This window comes from Mustela lutreola, chromosome 10 (assembly GCF_030435805.1).
Source record: "Mustela lutreola isolate mMusLut2 chromosome 10, mMusLut2.pri, whole genome shotgun sequence".
NCBI classification, from domain to species: Eukaryota; Metazoa; Chordata; class Mammalia; order Carnivora; family Mustelidae; genus Mustela; species Mustela lutreola.
Genome location: NC_081299.1, coordinates 79,173,912 through 79,199,321, shown reverse-complemented (window position 1 = coordinate 79,199,321; position 25,410 = coordinate 79,173,912). Strand labels below are relative to the sequence as shown.

Here is a 25,410-nt window from a genome sequence, read left to right as displayed (position 1 = left end):
CGAGATCACAAGTAGGCATAGAGGCAAGCAGAGAGAGGGGGAGGCAGGCTCCCTGCTGAGCAGAGAGCCCAATGTGGGGCTCAATCCCAGGACCCTGGGATCATGACCTGGGCTGAAGGCAGAGGCTTTAACCTACTGAGCCACCCAGGCACCCCTAAAGTCATAATTTTTTATGCAAAGAACAAATAAAGGTATGTAGAGGGCACAGCCAAAGTCAAGAAAGGAAGGTGGTAATAACAGAATCAAGAAGAAACTCGATTTCAAACTTCAATTTTGTTGGTACAAATACCCTGTAGGTTAGGTTTGGTATAGCTTGAGTCATAGGAATGTTGTTTCTGTTTCTTCTTCATTTTGGTATTCGCCCCAATAATATAAAACCTTCCTATTAAGGGAATAAAACCCAATGACATAATTTCTTCTTTTACCAATTTTAATACCTGGTTACTAACATATGGAAATAAGCTACTAGATGTGTTAGGCAGCTTAATAAAAAACAGGAGGTAAGTGGCAATATAGATTTTATTTAATGAAATTATTTCATGCCTTTTATAATGATTTTTATAATGATTTTTTTTCATGTTAATGATGTTAGATGTTATTTTTACATGAGGAAATTAACTGACATGGCATTAAATGTTGAAAGTTTTGAAGAATACTATATGAAAGCTACGGATAAACATATAATTGTGTTTAAAGGCATACTTGGTAACAAAATGGATTAAAAACAGAATACTAGGCAAAAATAACACTGGATTTTTAAAATATTCTTTATATTCAAGCCATATATGAAAGAATAAACATTCATGTTTAATAAACAGCATGTTTGGACCTATTTTTAACATTAAAAACGCAAAGGAGAAATATCAAATATATAATAAGTACTTATTAAACTTTGAGTAACTGAGTATGTGCTAAACTATTATAGGTACCTCATTTCATCTCCTCCTCATACTGACCTTCCTCCAGAGTATTACTGTCTCTATTTTACTGATGAAAAACTTAAAGTTCAGTGACTTAAATGAACTAGCCAGGGTTAAAGTTAACTAGCAAGCACTCTGAAATCAGAACTGAAACTCAAGTCAACTCAGCTCCTAAACCCATTCTTTAAACCATGAAGACAGAGTATCCATGAAACTGTATTTTATCTGGAAATTCTGAATTTACCGTTAATTAGTCTTATAGCAGAACTGGTATAAAGAAGCAAAACTCAACTGCTTGTAGATTCATCTCCCTTCACTTCTGGGTTTTTTTGTGTGTATTTTTTTTTTAAGATTTTACCCATTTATTTGACAGTCAGAAATCACAAGTAGGCAGAAAGGCAGGCAGAGAGAGAGGGGGAAGCAGGCTCCCTGCTGAGCAGGGAGCCCGATGTGGGGCTCGATCCCAGGACCCCGGGACCCTGGGACCATGACCTGAGCTGAAGGCAGAGGCTTTAACCCACTGAGCCACTGAGGCACCCCTTCACTTCTGTTAATTCTTTACTGGTAATGTTAATAAGTAGCTACAGTTAAAAAAAAAAACAAAAAACATTTTTCATTAAAAAAGAAGCCTTACTTCAGGCAAAAAAAAAAAAAAAAAAGAGGTTAGATAATCCACAAAACAGATTATCAACAATCAAATAATTAAGATTATAATTCACAATGAAGAAAATATACTCACAGAAAGTAAGTTCACTGACTCAGGTAAAACCTTTACTTGTGAGTTTTTATCCAAGTAATTTTTGCAACTTATAGAGAAAAGTGTAAAAGCTACAGAATGTCTCTATTAAAAAAAAGTTTTAAAAAATTAGCATACTGGCCTTGATTGTTTCTTCAGATACTTGGTTCTGTAATGTTCGCAAAGCTTCATCTTTCTTCATGTTTTCCTTTTCCATCTCCTAAAAACACATAGATTAGTAGCAAAAATATGAGTACATGTATAAATATTTTAATTTTAGCATTACTAATGGGCTGTTAAGCAACTGATTTAATTAGAATTAAAGGTACATTATAGAAACGTAAGTATTTGTCAGCGTTTAAACAACATTTTCAGGAGCACCTGGTTGGCTCGGTCAATTAAATGTCTGCCTTTGGCTTGGGTTATAATCCTGGGGTCCTTGGATCGAGCCCCGCATTGGGCTCCCTACTCAATGGGAGTCTGCTTCTCCCACTCTCTCCTTACTTGTGCTCTCTTGTTATCTCTGTCTCTTTCAAATGAATAAATTAAAAAATAAATTAAAAAACAGCCACTCTGGAAAACAGCATGGAGGTTCCTCAAAATGTTGAAAATAGAACTGCCCTATGACCCAGCAATTGCACTATTGGGTATTTACCCTAAAGATACAAATGTAGTGATCCAAAGGGACACATGCACCCGAATGTTTATAGCAGCAATGTCCACAATAGCCAAACTATGGAAAGAACCTAGATGTCCATCAACAGATGAATGGATCAAGAAGATGTGGTATATATACACAATGGAATACTATGCAGCCATCAAAAGAAATGAAATCTTGCCATTTGCAACAACATGGATGGAACTAGAGCGTATCATGCTTAGCGAAATAAGTCAAGCAGAGAAAGACAACTATCATATGATCTCCCTGATATGAGGAAGTGGTGATGCAACATGGAGGCTTAAGTGGGTAGAAGAATAAATGAAACAAGATGGGATTGGGAGGGAGACAAACCATAAGTGACTCTTAATCTCACAAAACAAACTGAGGGTTGCCAGGGGGAGGGGGTTTGGGAGAAGGGGGTGGGATTATGGACATTGGGGAGGGTATGTGATTTGGTGAGTGCTGTGAAGTGTGTAAACCTGGTGATTCACAGACCTGTACCCCTGGGGATAAAAATATATGTTTATAAAAAATAAAAAATTAAAAAAAAATGAATAAATAAATATAATAAACAGCACTTTTACAAAGATGATTTTACCCCTTTGCTTTCCGTCAGGAGTCTGTCTAGAGATTCAAGATGATGTTGTTTACATATTATATCTTGCTGCAAAATGGACATAGTCTTTTCTTGTTCTTTAAACTGTTGGTCTTTTTTCTCTAGTTGAGATTCAAGCTAAACATAAAAACACGATTTATTATCTTTCATATTATTTTATAAAAAATCATGAAACATGTTATATACAGAAAAGAGTATAATACTCCCAAGTTAAATTACAACTGAAATTAAATAGACTTTTGCATTGTGCCAAATTTCCTTCAGTTTCTCTCCCTTGAGAGAAGAAATGAAATCACATAGCCAGGTCTTATCTTTCATCAATACAGTTGATTTCCTCCCTCATCAATTGAGCTGACCCTTGACCAGCACAGGTTTGAATTGTACAGGTCCACTTATATGAGGATTTTTTACAGTATAGTGCTGTAAGTGTATTTTTTCTCTTCCTTACAATTTTTTAAATCACATTTTCTTCTCTCTGGCTTACTTTATGGTAAGAATACACTGTATAATACATGTAACATACAAAATATATATTAGCTAACTGTTTTATTATCACCAAGGCTTCTGGTCATGAGTAGGCTATTAAGTTTTGGGGAGTCAAAAGTTAGATGTGAATTTTCAACTGTGTAGGAGGACTGTGCCCCTAACTCTTAAGTTGTTCAAAGGTCAAATGTACTATGCTGATATGGTCAGTATTATTCTCGGGCATGCTTCTCACACATGTTTTTTGTGTTTACTACATATGTAGGTCTATGAATGATATGTAATATATTTCTATTTTAAAATTTTACACAGACAATATCAAAACACATGCAAGTTTTAGTGGCTTGATTTTTTTACTCAATATTATTTTAGATATTCATCCCTGGACAGTTATCTATGTATCCATATGTGGATCTAGTTCATTGCTTTTTCTAACAGTACAGTATTCCACTGTAACAACAAACTACAGTTTGTCTTCTCTTCTACTCAAAAACAGTTTAATATTCTATTTTTCACCATCACAACAATGTTAAATACATCCTCTGTGCATGTCTCTTTATGTATTAGAGTTTCTTTAGAATAGATCACCTAGAAGTGGACTTTCTGTTTGTAGGATAAGCACATTTCCAATTTCATTAGGTATTTCTCTTCAAAGTGCATCAAAATTTATGCTTATATTAGAAATGTAGAAGATTCTCATTCCCACAACTTCAACAATAACTGGTGTTATCAAAATTTCAAAATACTTTTGTGAAGACAAAATAGGAAATTACTGATATGTGTAATATGCATATATGTGCATATTATATGCAAAAGTGAAAAAATTATGTGATATATATAATACTCACATAAGTATATAATACAAATACGGCAGAACAAATATGGCAAAAATTATGTGATATATATAACACTCACATAAGTATATAATACAAATATGGCAGAACAAATAGAAAGTATTAAAACTAAGGAACTCTGAGGGGCACCTGGGTGGCTCAGTGGGTTAAGTCTCTGCCTTTGGCTCAGGTCAGAGTCCTGCGATTGAGCCCCGCATCAGGCTCTCTGCTTGGCAGGGAGCCTGCCTCCCCCTCTCTCTCTGCCTGCCTTTCTGCCTACTTGTGACCTCTGTCAAGTAAATAAATAAAATCTTTAAACAAACAAACAAACAAAACTAAGGAACTCTGGAAACAGTAAAATGAAAATAATCAAATAACAAATTAGAGAAACAGAACAAATAAAGATGGAAGAAAAGTGAACAGAGCCTGAAGGACCTACTGGACACCATCCAGTAGACCAAAATGCAGATCATGGGAGGAGAGGAGAGGGAAAAAGGGACACTGAAAATATCTGAAGAAATAATGATTGAAAATGTCAAAATTTGGGGCACCTGGCTGGCTCAGTTGGAAAAGCATGCAACTCTTGATCTCAGGGTCATGAGTTTGAGTCTCATGTTGGGTGTAGAAATTACTTGACTAAAAACTTAAAAAAAAAAAAAAAAAAAAAAGAAAGAAAATTTCTGAATTTAATGAAAGACACTGATAAAAACATCCAAGAATCTCAACTCCAAGAAAGATGAACTTAAAAGGGAACTGCATGAAGACATATTATAATGAAAACTTTCTAAAGACAGGGGTACCTGGGTGGCTCAGTGGGTTAAAGGCTCTGCCTTCAGCTCAGGTCATGATCCCAGGGTCCTGGGATCAAGCCCCACATCAGGCTCTCTGCTCAGCAGGGAGCCTGCTTCCTCCTCTCTATGTGCCTGCCTCTCTGCCTACTTGTGCTCTCTGTCAAATAAATAAATAAAATCTTAAAAAAAAAAAAAACAACTTTCAAAAGACAGAGAAAAAATCTTGAAATCATCAAGAGTTAAATGAGTAATCATATACAAGGATCCACAATAACATTACAAGCAGATTCTCATCAGATACTTTGGAAGCCAAAAGACAATGTGTTGAAATGTCCACCAAGAATCCTACCATCTGGCAAAACTGTCCTTCCAAAGTGAGATAGCAAATAAGACATTCCCAGATAAATAAATGCTGAGGGGGTTTTGGCCACTAGATATGCCCTACCAGAAATGCTCAAAGGAGATCTACAAAGTGAAATGAAAGGACACCAGACAATAACTCAAAGCCATATGGAGAAATAAAACTCTCAATAAAGATAACTGCAAGGATAGTTACAAATCTAGTATTATTCTAACAACAGTTGTAATAACATTTTTTGTTTTCTATAGGATTTAAGAGTCTAATATATTTAATGAAGAGAAAAACCAGTTAGTGTAATTTATTAGTATAAATTTGGTTTGCAATTCCGAATCTTCTTTTCTACATAATTTGAGAGACTAATACATTTGAATGAATTATTAGCTTATGTTTTAGGGCACACAATGTATAAAGAGATAATTTTGTGACATTAACATTAGAAAGGAGTGAAAATGGAGCTGTAAAAGGAACAATATTTGTATATTAGTGGTTAGGGTGGTACAAATTCAAATTAGAATAATAAAACTTTAGAATATTAAATGTAATACCCATGACAACCACACATACAGCAATACAATATTCACAAAAGGAATGGAAATGGGAAAATAATTTTAAAAATTCACTACAAAAAAAACAAACTAAATTTAAAAGGAGATAATAATGTAGGAAAGGAGGAACAAAAAAAGCTATAAGGCCTATAGAAAACAAACAGCACAATGACAAAAGTCAGTCAGTCTGTATCAGTATTTACTTTAAATATAAATGGATTAAACTCTCCAGTCAAAAGATAGAGACTGACAGAAGATAAAACACATGATTCAACTACAGTTGTCCCTTGAACAATGCAGAGATTAGGATGGTTGACTGCATGTGCAGTTGAAAGTCAGTATATAACTTTTGTCTACACAGAAACTTAACTACTAATAGCTTACTGTTGACCAAAGCCTTACCAATAACATAAACAGATTAACACATATTTTGTATCTTATATGTATCATATTCTTAGAATAAAATAAGCTAGAGGAAAAATATTAATAAAATCGTAAGAGAAAATACATTTACAGTACTGCTTTTAAAAAAATCCACAAATACGTGGACCCATGCAGTTCAGACTCTTGTTGTACAAGGATCAACTGTATATGCTGTCTATAAGAGACTCACTTGAGATCCAAAGACATAAACATGTTGAAAGTGAAAGGATAGAAAAACATATTCCATGCAAATAAATAACCAAAAGAGAGCAGGGGTACCTACACAAATATCAGATAAGACACTTTATATCAAAAAAGTTTTTAAAAGAAAAAGAAGGACATTATTTACTAGAAGGCTCAAAATAATAGTGAGATTTAATAATTATAATGTTTACTCATGTAATGACATGATATATGAGGCAAAACTGACAAAACTGAAGGGAAAAGTAGACAGTTCTACAAAAATAGTTGGAAACTTCAATACCCCACTCATAATAATTAGAAGACCAGACAGAATATAAGTAAGGAAATAGAGGACTTAACATAATAAATCAACTAGATCTAATAGACATATACAGAACATTCTACCCAACAACAGAATATACATTCTTCTCAAGTGTGAAGGGGACATTTTGCAGGATAGACCATGTTAGGCCACAAATTGAAATTTCAACAAATTTAGAAGTACAGATATCATTCAAAGTATCTTCTCCAACAACAATCAGATGAAAATAGAAATGAATAATGAAAGGAAAATTTAAAAATTCACAGGACTGGGACATTAATTAAACAACAGATTTTTAAACAATCAATGAATCAAAGAATTCACAAGGGAAATTAGAAGAAATCAGGAGACAAATGAAAACAAAAACACCACTTACCAAAACTTAAGAGACACAGCCAAGTGGAGCTAAGGGGTAATTTACAGCTATAAATGCTTATATTCAAAAACAAAAAAGATCTCAAGTCAATAATTTAACTTCAAAACATAAGGAACTAGAAAAAGAAGAACAAACCAAACCCAAAGCCAGTTGAGAGAAGGAAAGAATAAAGATTACAGTAAAAGTCAACAAAATGGAGGACAAAAAACAAAGTGTATCAATGAAATGAAAAGTTAGCTCTTAGAAAAAAACAAAACAAAATTGATAAATCTTTAGCTAAGTAGATTAAAAAAACAGAGAAGGCACATTACCAAAATCAGAATTGAAAGTGGGGACAGTACTGCCAATTATACAGAAACAAAAAACGTCATAAGGGAGTACTATGAATAACTGTATGCCCACAAACTGAATAATCTAAATGAAATGGACACATTCCTATAAATCAAAACCTACAAAGACTATATAATGAAGAAATAGATCATCTGAATAATGACCTAAAACTAGTAAGAGGTTCAATCAGTAATCAAAAGCTCCCAACAAAGAAAAGCCTTGAACCTGATAGATTCACTAGTGAATTCTACCAAACATTTAAAGAAAACTAATGTTCAACTTCAGCCACATGACAACTTCTTTCAAGATATGTCTCCAAAGGCAAAGAAAACAAAAGCGAAAATGAACTTCTGGGACTTCATCAAGATCAAAAGCTTCTGCACAGCAAAGGAAACAGTCAACAAAACAAAGAAGTAACCCATGGAATGGGAGAAGATATTCACAAATCACAGTACAGATAAATGGTTGATATCCAATATCTATAAAGAAGTCCTCAAACTCAACACACACAAAACAGATAATCACATCAAAAAATGGGCAGAAGGCATTAACAGACACTTCTCCAAAGAAGACATACAAATGGCTAACAGACACATGAAAAAATGTTCATCATCACTAGCCCAGCGAGATTCAAATCAAAACCACATTGAGATACCACCTTACACCAGTTAGAATGGCCAAAATTAACAAGACAGTAAACAACAAGTGCTGGAGAGGATGTGGAGAAAGGGGAACCCTCTTCCACTGCTGGTGGGAATGCAAGTTGGTGCAACTACCTTGGAAAAGTGTGGAGATTCCTTAAGAAATTAAATATAAAGCTACCCTATGACCCTGCAATTGTTTACTATTGTGTACTTACCCCAAAGATAAATATGTAGTGAAAAAAAGGGCCATTTGTACCCCAATGTTCATAGCAGCAATGGCCACAGTCACCAAACTGTGGAAAGAACCAAGATGTCCTTCAACAGACGAATGGACAAAGAAGATATGGTCCATATACGCAATGGAGTATTATGTCTCCATCAGAAAGGATGAATAACCAACTTTTGTATCAACATGGATGGGACTGAAGAGATTATGCTGAGTGAAATAAGTCAAGCAGTCTGTTGCTCAGACTGGGTAATGTTATTGCTCTATATTTCAAGCTCATATTTTTACACACAAACACACACACACACACACACACACACACACCACCCCCAATGGAGTATTATCCAGCCACAAAAAAGAAAAACATAGTATCTTACTCTTTCAATCTGCTTTTCCATTTCTTTATGCTGTTCAAGATGAATTTTCTTGGCCTTTTCAAAAGCTAAACAAATTTTCTCATGTTCTGTATTGATATTGGTTTCTAGACTTCTTATCTTTTCATTCTTTTCCTAGACATACAAATACACTTTAAAAGAATACAACTGACAACTAGTTTTACATAAAAGTACATAAGTAAAGTATTAAATTTGTCATACTCTATTCTTTGAAGAATCACAGTAGTTAATATGTAAAACTTCAAAAATATTTAAACAGTTACTGAAAAGACAAAATAGTTATTTAAAAAAACTATTTGTGGAGCATAACAAATAGCATGGAGGACAAGGGGAGTTAGAGAGGAGAAGGGAGTTGGGGGAAATTGGAAGGGGAGGTGAACCATGAGAGACTATGGACTCTGAAAAACAATCTGAGGGGTTTGAAACGGCAGGGGGTGGGAGGTTGGGGGAACCAGGTGGTGGGTATTAGAGAGGGCACGGATTGCATGGAGCACTGGGTGTGATGCAAAAATAATGAATACTGTTATGCTGGGAAAAAAAAAAACTATCAAAATAAAAAGATTTAACTATTTCAAAGTACTGAAAAGCATATCAAAGAAGTATACCATTTCCTTCAAAATTCTACTATAATAAAAATGAGAAATTACAGATAACAATTTACCATATAAGCCTATAAACTTAAAAATAAAGAAGCAAAAAAATGAATCATCAGAAAAATTTACTAGAGTTTATAGTTTCCTATACAACAATGATACTAAAACAAGCACACTATCACAAATCAAGTGCCTTAAAGTCACAGTGAATTTGTAGCCAAACAGTAATTTTTACCATAAGCTCCTGTTCTAGCTCTGCATTTTTTGCAGCAATCGAGGAATAAGCAACTATTTTTTCTTCCAGCTGTTTCTCGAGAGTTAAAAGTTGAGAACATTTCTTTGTCATCTGAAAACACATTGAAATAAATAAAAATAAATTAAATGAATAAATTATTATTTCTTAAAAATTACTTTTAAAGATAAGTGACAATCTAAAAGAAAAATAGTGAAGGGGAGACCAGATATATGACAGATTGTCCCATCTTTTTCTTAAGTGTGGGGTAAAGATTTTAAAATGAGAAATCAGACATTTTAAAAGTACTCCTATCAAAAAAAGTATTCCTACAGACAGCATCAGCTTCAGTCTAAAGTGTGAATATAACATATACACGTGGTTCTGGTCTATAATTGCCTAAGAAGGCATCCTTATTCTGTCCTCAATAGAAATGAAGATCAAATACTCACAAAACACGCATTATGCAATTTTCAAAATGTAATCCAAACATATCTGCATCAGAATCATATGCACTTGTTCACCAATGGGGATTTCTGAGCATTACTCCATACCAGAATCATTAGAACAGTACCCAAAATCTGCACATTTAACAGGCATCCCAGCTCATTCTGCTGTTAGCTAACATTCAAAATCATCTATTATCACTCTTTTTCTTCTAATTACATAATCCAAATTCTTGACTTGTTGAATGTTTATTAGCCATATTAACTTATACTTGGAAGAAATAATAGACTGCCATACATTAGAAGTTCTACCATATTTGATACCTGCTAGCCACTAGAAAGTAATTTCTTACTTTTAACATAGGTTAAAACCCAAAGGTTTCCAAATATGATTTTAAAAGATTTTATAACTGATGTATAAATCTGGACTTACACATCCAACTTTGACACAACTCTACAGGACCTTTTTTCTTGTCTCCACAGTTAGTACATACAAACAGCTAATTCAAGCTTACTTCACTTTCCAGTTTGCTCGAGTTTGAAGCTTTCTCCAGCAGCTCCTCTTGTATCAGCTGAAACTGACTAGTTCTGTGGGCCATGTTAACCTTCAAATCAGAATTCTCAGCTTCTATTTGCATCAACTTAGCACGCAGTTCTTCTATTCCAGAAGTGAGTCTTTGTCTTTCTCTTTCATACTGCTTATTCACAGTATATTGATTTTGGTCTTTTATTCTTTCTGCTAACAAACATAGAAGGAAAATTGTTCTGTATAAAACTTAAAGAATAGGGGTGCCTGGGTGTCTCAGTCTGTTAAGCATCTGCCTTTGGCTGGGTCATGATTCCAAGGTCCTGGGATCAAGCCCTGTGTCAGGCTCCCTGCTTGGTGGATAGCCTGCTTCTCCCTCTGCCTCTCCTTGTACTCTCTCACTCATTTGCTCTCGCTCTATCCCAAATAAAAAAAATCTTAAAAATCTTTTAAAAACAAGCTTAAATAAAAACCTATTAAATGTTGAAAGATCTAGTTATAAACAAAGTTTAATTTCTCATCTAAAAAATACTAAAGGGAATGGAGAAGGAGACATACATTAAGGAAAATATAATGAAAGAACATAGTAAGTAAGGTACTTTCCATATTTAAGTACATAAAAGTAGGAATAAATTCTTCTGAATCACTCACTTTTCTAGACTATTCCTTTATAACAGAAAGAGTCCTTCTCTCACTCTAAAAGTATCCCCCCACCTTTTTGGATAGAAAACATTGTTTTTAAAAAATCATTGTTTTTTTAAAAAGCTGTGCTGTTTCCTTAAACTGAAGTTGACCATAAAATTTCTCTGGATAACCTGGAATCATTAAGAATATTTTGATATAGTGGCACCTGGATGGCACAGTTGGTTAAGCATCTGACTCCTACTCGGGTCATGATCTCAGGGTCCTGAGACAGAGCCCTGAAATCAGGCTCCCTGCTCAGCAAGGGAGTCTGCTTCTCCCTTTCCCTTCTGACCTTTCCCCCACTTGTGCTTTTTCTATCTCTCATGTTCTCTCTCACTCTCAAATAAATAAATAATCTTTTTCAAAAAAAGAGTATTTTTGAGGCACCTGGGTGGCTCAGTGGGTTAAAGCCTCTGCCTTCAGCTCAGGTCATGATCCCAGGTCCTGGGATCAAGCCCTGCATCAGGCTCCCTGCTTAACAGGGAGCCTGCTTCCTCCTCTCTCTCTGCCTGCCTCTCTGCCTACCTGTCATCTCTGTCTGTCAAATAAATAAAATCTTTTTTTTTTTAAGTGTTTCTTTAAAAAAAAAAAAAAGAGCATTTTCATGTACTGTATACAGATACAAGTTCAAAAACTGAAGAACGGAATTCTTCCTAGTCTAAACTAGCTCATAAGAATTCAGTGATGCTTTTTGAAACTACTGAGGGTTAGCGAAAATAGTTGTTCAAACACATCCTTTCTCCACTACACACATATAAACCTACTCCCATCCAAAAGTGACTGAGTTTTCAGGAGTGCCTTAAAGGGACATAATCTATATGGCATGAAAACACACATAGGTATGGAAATGTGTAGAGATGTATTATGCTTTCAAGGGTTGCTTAAGCAGCCATCTCCTACCAATTCTCCATGTTCCTAATAGTTCACATTCTAGGCTATCTATCTATCATTAGCTCTATACTCTTTGATGTAAGAGAATTTATAACATATTTATTAACACCTCTAATAACTAGTATGCACTCTGCTAATAATCTCATTACTCATTCCTATTCTCTCTAATCACTTAGCTATCTAATTTTCTCTGCTGTCATTTTTCCTACCACCAGTCAATTATACTTGAAGATAGACCATGATAAGTTAAAGATACATAAGTTAACCACTAGGGCAACCATTAAGAAAATAAAGAGGGGGGGCGCCTGGGTGGCTCAGTGGGTTAAGCCGCTGCCTTCAGCTCAGGTCATGATCTCAGGGTCCTGGGATCGAGCCCCATATCAGGCTCTCTGCTCAGCGGGGAGCCCCTGCTTCCTCCTCTCTCTCTGCCTGCTTCTCTGCCTACTTGTAATCTCTCTCTGTCAAATAAACAAATAAAAATCTTTAAAAAAAAAAAAAAAGAAAAGAAAAGAAAGAGGTATAGTTAGCTAATCAATAGTGGAGACAAGAATGGAATACTAAAATATAACTGATCCAAAAGAAAGCAGGAAAGAGGAATAAATGCCATTAAAATAAATACCAAACAAACACCAAGAAGACAGTTTTTCTCTCCCTCTCCCTTTGCCCCCCCACAAGGGGGCAAAAGTACTATTATTTAAATAAATAAAAAGGTACTTGATGTAAATCTTACTTAAAATAAAGTGCAGCCATTAAAAATATAAAGTTCGATACATTTGGTCAAATCTTTGTTTTTTTCATAGGCTTCATCTTTGTAACTATCAGCACAATCAAGACATCTAAAATTTCCATCAGAAACAAATGGCCAACAGACAGACATATGAGAAGTGTTCAACATCACTAAGTATCAGGGAAATGCAAATCAAAACTTCAGTAAGATATCACCTCATACCTGCCAGAACAGCTAAAATAAAAAACACATTTGGAAAACAATATGGAAGTTCCTTAAGAAACCAAAAACAGAGGGGCACCTGGGTGGCTCAGTGGGTTAAAGCCTCTGCCTTTGGCTCAGGTCATGATCTCAGGGCCCTGGGATCGTGGGTGCTCTGCTCAGCAGGGAGCCTGCCTGCCCCCTACTGCTTCCCTCTCTGCCTACTTGTGATCTCTGTCAAATAAATAAATAAATTCTTTAAAAGAAAAATAAGCAGAATTACTATATGATTTAGTAATTTTACTACTGAGTGTATACCCAAAGAAAATGAAAACACTAACTCAAAAAGATATATGCACCCCTATATTTATTCCATTATTATTTACAATAGCCAAGATATGGAAGCAACCTAAGTGTCCACCAATAAATGAATGGATAAAGAAGATAGGGTGTGGGTGTGTATAAAATGGAATATTACATTTCAGTAATATCAACCATAAAAGTAATATCAGCCATAAAAAATAAAAAATAACAAGATTTTGCCATTTGCTACGTAAATGGACCTGGAGGATATAATGCTAACTGAAATAAGTCAGAGAAAGACAAATACTGTTTGATTTCACTCACATGTGGAATTTAAGAAACAAATGAACAAAGAAAAAAACACAAAAATACACTCATATATGGAGAACAAATTGGTTGTTGCCAGAGGGTGGGGAAAGAGTTAAACAGATAAAAGGGATTAAGAATACACTTATCATGATGAATGCTGAGTAATGTATAGAAATGTTGAATTACTCTATTGTATACCTGAAGCTAACATACCACACTATGTTAATTATACTTTAATTAAAAAAAAACAAAACTAGAAAAACATACCCGCAGGATCCCTTGTACTCCTTCTCAGTTTCCTTTGGGTTTAATTGTCCTTAATTTTTCCTACAGTGAAAGCTTAGATTATTGATTTTAAACATTTCTTCTTTTCTAATCTAAGTGTTTTAAGGTATAAAATTATCTTTAGGCAATGCTATAGCTAACACTAATTTTTATATGTTCTATTTTCATTTTATTTACTTCAAAATATCCTATAATATCTTTTGTGTGTGTTTATTTCCAAATATTTAGAATTTTCTGGAGAATTTTTGTTTTTTTTTTAATTTCAGTTTTTTAAAATGTTTTGAGACTTCATTTATTAGCCAGCATATGGAGTATCGTGATGAATATTTTAAATACATTTGAGAAAATTGTATATTCTGGTGATTACTGTATAGAGTGAATGTCAATCATATTAAACTTCTTTATAGTACTTAAGTCTTCTTTCCTCTTAATGATTTTTTTAAAAGATTTTATTTATTTATTTGACAGAGAGAGATCACAAGTAGGCAGAGCAGCAGGCAGAGGGAGGGGGAAGCAGGCTCCTTGCTGAGCAGAGAGCCTGATGTGGGACTTGATCCCAGGACCCTGAGATCATGACCCGAGCAGAAGGCAGCGGCCCAACCCACTGAGCAACCCAGGCGCCCCCTCCTAATGATTTTCTGTGTACTTGTTTTCTCAATTACTGAGAAAGTACTTTTGAAATCTTCAGATTTATATGTGGATTTGTTAATTTATCCTTCTAGTTCTGTCAGCCTCAACTCTGATTTGTCCAAAATTAATATAGTTATTCCAGCTATTTTTTATTGATACATAATTGACATATAACACTATATTAGTTTCAGGTGTATGACATAATGATTTGGTATATGTATGTATTTTGAAATGATTACTACAATGTCTATTTAATATGCATCATCACATATAGTTACAAATTTTAGGGAGGGATGACAGCTTTTAAGATCTTCTCTCCCACATAAACAAGGAATCCTGGAACACTGCATCAAAAACGAATGACTAACATAACACAATAAAGAAAAAGAAAGATATTCTCTCCCAACAATTTTTATACATATAATACAGTATTAGTAACTATAGTCATCATGCTATATATTACATCTCTAGGACTTGTTTATATTAAAACTGAAAGTTTGTACCTTTTGACCACATTTACCCATTTTCCCCATCCCCAAGTCCTGCCTCTGGCAAACACCAGTTTCTCCTCTATGAGTTTGTTTTGTTGTTTTGACATTTCATACATTAGCGAGATCATGCAGTATTTCTTTCTCTGCCTGACTTCTTGTTTAACCTCATGTCCTCAAGGTTCATCCATGTTGTCACAAGTGGCAGGGTGTCTTTTTTAAGGCTGAATAATATTTCAGTGTGTATGCGTACATTATATACATATATATATAGTATAGGAGTGCAGACATCTTTTCAAGATAGTGATTTCAGGGGGTTGGCAGGATAGAGTAACCAGATGACGGGTATTAAGGAAGGCACATGTTGTGATGAGCACTGTGTGTTATATGCAACTAATGAATCCTTGAACACTACATCAAAAACTAATGATGTATTATATGATGGGTAACTGAACATAATAAAAAGAAAAGATAATGATTTCAGATGTCAGATAAATACTCCAAACTGGAATTACTACAACATATGGTAGTCCTATTTTTAATTTTTTGAGGAACTTCCATCCTGTTTTCCAAAGCAACTGTACAATATATGTCATCACCAACAGGGCACAAGGGTTCCCTTTTCTTCACATCCTCACCAATGTTTATTTCTTGCCTTTTTGATGATAGCCATTCTGAAAGATGTGAAGTGATATGTCATTGTGGCTTTGATTGCATTTCCCTGATGATTAGTGCTGTTGAGCATCTTTTCATGTGTTTACCATGTGGATGTCTTATTTGGAAGAATGTCTATGTAGATCCTCTGCCCATTAAAAAATATATATTTTATTTATTTGAGAGAAAGAGAGAGCTAGGGCAGGAGCAGAGGGTAAGGACAAGCGGACTTTACACTGAGTGCCAAACCCAACCTGCGGCTCGATTACACGACCCTGAGATCAAGACTGAGTTGAAATCAAGAGTCAGATACTCAAATGACTAAGCCAGGTGCCCCGCCTCTGCCCATTTTTTTAAATTAAAATTTTTTTGTATTGAGTTGTAGGAATTTTTATGTATGGATATTAACGCCTTATCAGATATGATTTACAAATGCTTTCTCCCACTTTATAGGTTGTCTTTTCTTTTGCTGGAGAGAAACTTTTTAGTTTGATATAGTCCCACTTATTTTTACTTTCTTGCTTTTGGTTTTGGTCTTAAGTCCAAAAGAAAATCATCATCGAGACTGATATCTAGGAGATTTTTTTCTTATATTTTCTTCTAGTTTCATGGTTTCAGGTTTTATATTCGTCCATAATCCATTTTGAGTTGATTTTTGTCTGTAAGATAGTAGTCTACTTTCATTCTTTTGCATTTGGCTATTCAGTTTTCCTGACAGTGTTTATTGAAAAAGCTATCCTTATCCTATCGAATGTTCTTATCTCCTTTGTTGTAAATTAATTGACTCCTCATGCACACGTTTTGTGGTCTCTATGCTGTTCCATTGATCTATGTCTGTTTTTTTTTTTTTTTTAAGATTTTATTTATTTATTTGACAGACAGAGATCACAAGTAGGCAGAGAGGCAGGCAGAGAGAGAGAGAGAGAGGAGGAAGCAGGCTTCCTGTGGAGCAGAGAGCCTGATGCGGGGCTCGATCCCAGGACCCTGAGATCATGACCCAAGCCGAAGGCAGCAGCCCAAACCACTGAGCCACCCAGGCGCCCCCTATGTCTGTTTTTAATGTCAATACCACACTGTTTTAAATATTATAGCTTTGTAATATAGTTTGAAATTAGGAAATGTGATGCCTCCAGCTTTGTTTTACTTTTCAAAATTACTTTGGCTATTGGGTCTTTTGTGGTCCCATATAAATTTTAGGATTGTTCTACTGTTCTATAAAAAATGCCATTGGAGGGCACCTGAGTGGGTCAGTCAGTAAAGCTTCTGCCTTCAGCCCAGGTCATGATCCCAGGGTCCTGAGATTGAGTCCTGTATCGGGATCCCTACTCAGTGGGGAGTCTGCTTCTCCTTCTCTCTTTGCCTCTCCCCTCTGCTTGTGTGTGCTCTCTCTTTCTTGCTCAGATAAATAAATCTTAAAAAAAGAAAGAAAGAAAGAAAGAAATATATCTTTGTATTAAAAAAAAAAAAAAAAAAAAAAAAGGCAGGGCACCTGTGTGGCTCAGAGGGTTAAGCCTCTGTCTTCGGCTCAGGTCATGATCTCAGGGTCCTGAGATCAAGCTCCACATTGGGCTCTCTGCTCAGCGGGGAGCCTGCTTCCCCCTCTCTCTACATGCCTCTCTGCCTACTTGTGATCTCTCTCTCTCAAATAAATAAAATCTTTAAAAAAAAATAAAAATTAAAAAAAAAATTTTTTTTTAAAGCCACTGGAAAGGAGCTAGAAAAAGAACAACAAACAAAGCCTAAAGTCAGGAGAAGGGAAATAAAGATTAGAGTAGAAATAAATGATATAGAAACAAACAAAAAAAGAAACCCAGAATAGATCAATGAAACCAGGAACTGGTTCTTTGAAAGAATAAAACTGATAAACCCTGAGTCAGATTTATCAAAATGAAAAGAGAGGGGAACCTGGGTGGCTCTGTCAGTTAAGCATCTGCCTTTGGCTCAGATCATGATGTTGGGGTCCTAGGATTGAGCCCTGCATTAGGCTCCCTGCTTAGCGGGGAGTCTGCTTCATGCTCTCCCTCTGTCCCTACCCTGCTCATGCTTTCACTCACTCTGTCTCTCTCAAATTAATAAATAAAAAAATCTTTAAAAAAAGAGAGAGAGAGAGAAAGGCCTCAGATAGATAAAATCATGAATGAGGAGAGATCAGACCAACCCAAACTAGTACTAACAGATTATCGATAATAGAAACTAAACTTTTGATAATCCATTTCTCTAAAAAATTATCATAAAAGACTTAGAATTAAGGGGCACCTTGGTGGTTCAGTCAGTTAAATGTCTGCCTCAAGTAATGATCCCAGGGTCCCTGCTCAGCAGGGAGCCTGATTCTCCCTCTGCCCCTCCCCATGCTCATGCGTATGCTTCCCCCTCCCCCAAAATAAATAAAATCTTAAAAAAAAAAAGACCTAGAATTTAAAAATTCAATTTAATACACTCACCTAATTGACTTCCTCCTAGTTTTACTGGTTCTGTCTCTAAACTATTTAATTTGCCACTTTCTTGTTTGTCATTACAAGCAATAAGACTCTTAGATAACTGATTTGCAGCCAGGTTTGCCTGAAGCTTTTGAATTTCTGCCTCCTTTATTGCAAGCTTAATCCTGGAACAAAATAAAATACACCAAAAATTATTAGAAAGATCCTATATAAATATCTCATATCATTTTTACCTCAAGTTAGCAAAATTTTAAAACTCTGGTATTTGTTAACTATTGGGCAGAATGTAGAAATTCTTACATACCATTGATTGGAATCTAAACTGGTCAGCTATTTTAAAAACTTGATAGTACCTAGTAAAACTAAAAATATACACACACCATGAGCCAACAATTTCACTTTTGGAGAAACTCTGGCATATTGTAAAAGGAAACATGTAAATGTATGTAATTTGGAGCACTGTTTATAATGGAAGAAAAGTAGAAACAAGGTAGCTATCAATAAATAGTGATAGACCGGGGCGCCTGGGTGGCTCAGTGGGTTGAGCCGCTGCCTTCGGCTCGGGTCATGATCTCAGGATCCTGGGATCGAGTCCCGCATCGGGCTCTCTGCTCGGCAGGGAGCCTGCTTCCCTCTCTCTCTCTCTCTCTGCCTGCCTCTCCATCTACTTGTGATTTCTCTCTGTCAAATAAATAAATAAAATCTTATAAAATAAATAAATAAATAAATAAATAAATAGTGATAGATACAGTTATAGGATAGACTCCTATATAGTTAGCTACTAAAACTAACCATACTAATCCACCCATTGATTAGTCACTCTAACTACCTACCTCACTCTAACTACCTACCACAACATTTATGAATTTAAAAAATAATGCTGAGTGAAAAAGCAAAATTACAAACAATATAAGCACATAGTATATTTTCCATGTATGGATGTAAACATATACAAAATGGACTGAAGAATATATACCCAATTCAGGATGGTGGACACTTAGGAGGAGAATGAGATTAGTGGGAAGAAATATCCCATAATGTTTTTACTTAAACACATTTGAAAAAAAAAATCACAGAATGTTACAAAGAATCAATTATTAGTTGTGGAAACACAGATATTTGTTATAATACTTGCAGAACAACATTTCTGTACATTTTTCATCTTCTCAAAGATTAAATTAATTTAATTATCAATTTTAAAAAAACACTGTTTTTGCTGCAACTTCAGCATCTGAAAACCATACCTCAATTCTGAAATCACCATTTTATTTGCCTCACAGCAGCCAATGTAATTGTCTTCCTTGTTTGAGAAACTACTCATCTGGTGTTTAGAAAGAGATGATTTAAAACCAAACATTTCTCTTTTTAACTGCAAATTTAAAAACAAACACATGTAAACTTACAATATCGATGGTGCAACTGTTTTATTATTCAGAACTCCAATTTTTAAAAATTATGTGAATTAACAGAAATAACCTAAAGTCGAACAATAGGATAAATGTATAAATACATTATGAAATATTAAGATAGCAGGAAAAACACAAGAGTTAAAATAAATCTGCATTATATAAATCATCTGGAGACATCATATAACACAACATTAAGTGGAAAACAACAGAGGCACATGTAGTATTTTCCAAAAATATATTAGTAATATATGTTTTTCTAGAGCATTCACATTGTGGCAACATTTAAAGTATAGCCAAGAACGATACACATGAGTTTCGGAATAGTGCCTACCTCTGTGGACAGATTGAAAGGACTGGGATCTAACACAGTACATAAAGAGGCTTTATTTATCTGTAAAATTTTATTCTAAAAAAATATGAAGTGGATATCACCCTATATTACTCAGATATAGCAAGTGTTATGTGCTTTTCTGTATGTTTGAACAACAGAGAATTTTTTAAATTAGTTGTGAAAGGGGGTAAGATAAGCACTTAATGACTACTACCTTCAAATTATAACCAAACCAAGCTTCCTAGAAATGAAAAAAATTCACAATTCCAAACCATGTTATTCCTAGCATTGCATGAAACACAGGATCAAACATACATTACCAAACCAACTTCAGAATCATATAGAAAGTAATTCATGATATTGAGTCAAATGAGAATATCAGTTTAAAATGAATGCTATTGGGTTCCTGGGTGGCTCAGTCAGTTAAGCATTTGTCTTCGGCTCAGGTCATGAACCCAGGGTTCTGGGGTGAAGACTTGCAGGGAGCCTGCTTCTCCTTCTCCCTCTGTTCCCATCCCCACTTATTCTCTCTCTCTCTCCCTTTCAAATAAATAAAATCTTTTTAAAAAATTAAAAAATGAATGTAATCTGCATCTAATTACTGTCAAATTTCAAAAGTAAACAGTACATTAAAAACCTAAGCAAAAAAACCAGGATCCTAGGAAAGCAGATATAGCAGAGGTCTGGGAACCAAGAATTATGCATTCTAGTTTTAATTCTGCTACGAACTAGTTGTAAAAGTTACTTACTTCCTTGGCGCTACATTTCTTCAGCAATAAAATGACGGTGTTGAATCAAACGATTTCTAAGGCCCCTTTCAGCTTATTAATTCCATGGTAGTTTAAAATTGATAAGAATCTACCACCCACTCAAATATATTTGAAACCATCCATGAGATATTTATCTACGCTCTTTTCCGGATCTCACCCTTATCGTACAGGTATCAATAATGGGTTTCTGATACAGTTATATTTACTTTCTTCCTAATCTCACTTATACATATGGTCATATATATAACTGAAAGAGAAATGGTGGTCAGCTGCTCTCATACAAACATTTTAATGTTCTGTGCATTCTAGTAAGTACATGAAAAGCCACACAACATTATTAGTCATTAGAAAAATGCAAATTAAAACTACAATGTGATACCACTTTATACCCATTAAGAAGGCTATAATCTAAAAGACAGATAATAAAAGATGTTGGCTAGGATGCAGAAAAGCAGGAATAATATTACATTCCTGGTGAGAACCTAAAATGGTAGAGCTACTCTGGAAAACAGTTAACATAACTTTACTATATGACAAAGAAAGTCCACTCCTATATAACTATCTACTCAAGAGAAATGAAAAGTATGTCCACAAAAACAGTTGTATGCAAATGTTCACAATAGCATTGTTCTTAATAGTCCAAAAGTGGAAGCAATCCAAATGTCCATCTAATGGTGAATAGATAAATAAAATGTGGTATATCCATCCATACAATGGACTAATATTAATCAATAAAAGGAAATGAAGTACTGATATACGTCACAATGGATGATCCCCCCAAATTTTTAGAATGCAAGAAACCATATATTGTATAATTTTATTTATATGAAATGCTCAGAAAAGACAAATCTCTAGAGACAAGAAGGTAGATTAGTGGTTCCCTAGGGGTGAGTGTGGGTACAGGGACTAATTATAAATAAGCACAAAGATCTTTTGAGGATGATAACAATGTTTGAAAACTAGATCGTGGTATTATTCCAAAACTTTCAAGGTTACTAAAAATAACTGAACGGTACAATTAAAATTAGTGAGTTCTATGCTATGTCAATGTTACTTAAATGAAGCTATTTAGTTGTTGTTGTTGTTTTTAATTTTATTTTTTTATAAACATATAATGTATTTTTATCCCCAGGGGTACATGTCTGTGAACTTAGGTTTACACACTAAATGAAGCTATTTTTAAAAAATCCTGTGTCAGGGCGCCTGGGTGGCTCAATCAATTAAGTTGCTGCCTTCAGCTCAGGTCATAATTCCAGGGACCTGGGATGAAGCCCCACGTCAGGTTCCCTGCTCGGTGGAAAGCCTGCTTCTCCCTTTCCCTCTGCCTGCTACTCTGCCTACTTGTGCTTTCTGTCCAAAAAAAAAAAAAAAAAAAAAAATCCTGTATTGTTCTTACATATGGCACCTCAGAGACTAAGACAGGTGGAAGAGTAGAAAGGTTAAGTGCAGAAAAAGAAAAGGGATTAGACAGAGGAGAAATTCATGATTGAAAGTACAGATATGTAAAAATACGTACATACATACATACATGTATACTAATAGAGCAACCACAAGATGATGACCTTTCATAAAGCAGTTCAGTAAAATTTTCTTTTTCACCCATACTTACTGGCAACTGGGACATAACTTTTTCCAAACTTCTCAGTTCCACCCTTGAACTTTCTATTTCTTGTTGACACAAATCTAGTCGCTCATTCTGTGCTACAACACGGACCTTTAATTCTCGGTTTTCATTCATTAGAGAAAATTTTTCTCTAAGTACTTCTTCTTTGTCCTCTAATTCACTCTCTAGTTTCAGAATACTTTGCCTAGATTCAGTCAGTTGTGCCATAACTTCTGAATTTTTCACTGCCATGAGCCTTAATTTTTCTTTTCCATTGTTATTTTCTTCTTTTAACTGTCTATGAAAAAACAAGCATAAAAATGAGAATAAAATATACCCTATTTTCAGTAGTCATATTTAGTTAATCTCACTTTTAAAATATTTTTAAAGCTTTAATTCTAGAACAGTAACACCAGCTCACCTTTACTGAGTGCCTACTTTCTGCACGCCAGGCACCCACAACTTTATGTGGGCAGCAATATTATCATTCTCTGCTTACAGATAAGGAAACCAAGCTATAGAAAGGTTATGAAACTTTGCCAGTGCTCACAGTAAATAGGAGGGCAGGATAATTCCATTATCTTCAAAGCATTTCTGCTCCCTTTTGAAAAGTGTAAGACAGGAGATTTAACTCAAAATCCTAATTCAACATATTGCAACATCAAGAAAGTTTTAAATTTTTTTAAAAGATTTTATTTATTTGATAGAGAGAGATCACAAGTAGATGGAGAGGCAGGCAGAGAGAGAGAGAGATGGAAGCAGGCTCCCTGCTGAGCAAAGAGCCCGATGCAGGACTCGATCCCAGGACCCTGAGATCATGACCTGAGCCGAAGGCAGTGGCTTAACCCACTGAGCCACCCAGGCGCCCAAGAAAGTTTTAAATTATATAAGGAAAAATCATGAACTATTAGCCATAACTCTAAGAAACAGTAATCAACCATTATTATTTTCAAATATATATGCCCACACACATCCACATACACCTATAAAAACATGTCAAACATTAGACAATCTAATCTTTAGAACTGTTGGTGAATGGATTAATGGATATAAAAATGTGGTACATCCATACAGCAGAATAATATTCAACAATAAAAAATTAAATACTGAAATACATCACAATGCATTCATAGTTTCCTATTTCACATTTTTAATGTCTCTGAAATGAGAAGTCTGGAATAAGTAATTCATCATGACTTGAAAAACACATATTTTACTAACAAGCTAATGTCACTCTGCAAGGACAGTATGTGTGTGTTCATTTTCTTTAAATATATGCAAAGCAAATATGTTGATCATATTACTCTGTATTTACAAGTATATTAATATCAACATATTTTATTGGTTAAGAATCCTAACGTTAGCACCCGAATGTTTATAGCAGCAATGTCCACAATACACAAACTATGGAAAAAACCTAGATGTCCATCAAGAGATGAATGGATAAAGATGTGGTATATAAATACAATGGAATATTATACAGCCATCAAAAGAAATGAAATCTTGCCATTTGCGATGACGTGGATGGAACTAGAGGGTATCATGCTTAGTGAAATAAGGCAATCAGAGAAAGACAACTATCATATGATTTCCTTATACGAGGAAGTGGAGATGCAACGTGGGGGGTTTGGGGGGATAGGAAAAGAATAAATGAAATAAGATGAGATCAGGAGGGAGACAAACCATAAGAGACTCTTAATCTCACAAAACAAAGGTTGCCGGGGGGAGGGGGGTCAGGAGAGGGTGATGGGGTTATGGACATTGGGGAGGGTATGTGCTATGGTGAGTGCTGTGAAGTGTGTAAAACTGGTGATTCATAGACCTGTACACCGGGCTAGTAATACATTATATGTTTATAAATTATTTAATAAAAAAAAAGAATCCTAACGTTACCTAGAAAACAATTTCAGTCACGAAACCTATCTTTCTATGCAATTTAAGGCCATAATTACAATATACAAATATTCTATCTTATAATGTTTCAGTTCTTTCTTCATTTCCACACAAAAATCCTTTTTCCACAACAGGATACTATACCTTAATTTCTCTTTCAGAATTTCAAGGTCACTTTTATATAGACCACACTTTTCCTGTAGCCTTTTATTTTCTTTTTCACAGCTAATTAGATTTTTCTCTAATATTTCTTCTTCAACTTGAACCTAAAACAATAATTCATTTTAAGTGGACATACTACTGTGGTCTTAAATTTTAGGTGTTCCAAAATAAAAAATAGTGATTTCAGGAATAAAAATGAGAGTACAATTCATATTCAACATGTTTAAGGCCCTGGTCTTGTAGTGAAAGGAGCAAAGTAAACTTCCTCAGCAATAACAAAGGGCAGGGAGGGGGACTCGACCATCTGTCCAGAAATGGTTAAGGCCTGTGAAAGAGGGGCAATGGTACCACCATCTGAAAGCAAGTGTTCTGGCCTCACAGGCCACAGGCAAGCAACTCATATAGGGATGCTACATCAAGTTAGTAAAGGCATACTATACTGCAAATATTCCAGAGAAATAATTCTTGAAATTTTAGCCACTGAATACTCCCAGTGAAATCAAATCTAAAACAGGTAAAAGTAAAGTGCCCAGAGGGTGCCTGGGTGGCCTCAGTTAAGCATCTGCCTTTAGTTCAGGTCATGATCCCAGGATCCTGAGATCCAGCCCCACGTCCAGCTGCCTGCTCAGCGGGAATCTGCTTCTCCATTTGCCCCTCCCCACTGCTCATTCTCTCAATCTCTTTCTCTCTCTCTCAAAGACAGAAATAAAATCTTAAAAATAAAAAGTCAAGCACCCAGGTTGGAGTGGTGGGAGAAGAGGGCTCAAGAGATCTGCCTCCACTTTCTGTTACATCTACATTACTACAGGGCTCTGCTGACCACGGTTTGAAAATGAGAATCCTAAGGAGAAGTGTGAAAAAGCATCTTGTGTTTTTCCTCTCTTTCCTGTATAAAGTCCTCCCTCTCCCTGAGGATATTCCCCCGCAGTGAGTATTCTATCTCCTTCATATTACCTTATAAAAAATCCCTTCTATGCTATTTCATTCCCA

General features: G+C 35.1%; 1 protein-coding gene across 9 annotated transcripts in view; it reads right to left on the bottom strand.

The window, feature by feature from the left end:
- The window catches only part of CCDC18 (coiled-coil domain containing 18), a 111,895-nt gene that overhangs the window by 63,167 nt on the left and 23,318 nt on the right, over positions 1-25,410 (bottom strand). For 8 of the 9 annotated variants that reach the window (XM_059135926.1, XM_059135932.1, XM_059135924.1 and 5 more), the window contains 9 exons: positions 24,403-24,524; positions 22,372-22,663; positions 19,497-19,621; positions 18,256-18,416; positions 10,632-10,855; positions 9,674-9,784; positions 8,828-8,959; positions 2,916-3,050; positions 1,799-1,876 (listed from right to left, as the gene is read on the bottom strand). In XM_059135926.1, coding sequence (XP_058991909.1) covers positions 1,799-1,876; positions 2,916-3,050; positions 8,828-8,959; positions 9,674-9,784; positions 10,632-10,855; positions 18,256-18,416; positions 19,497-19,621; positions 22,372-22,663; positions 24,403-24,524 — 1,380 coding nt within the window. The remainder of the gene's footprint in view (positions 1-1,798; positions 1,877-2,915; positions 3,051-8,827; positions 8,960-9,673; positions 9,785-10,631; positions 10,856-18,255; positions 18,417-19,496; positions 19,622-22,371; positions 22,664-24,402; positions 24,525-25,410) is intronic. The other variant, XM_059135928.1, reaches the window with a different exon arrangement.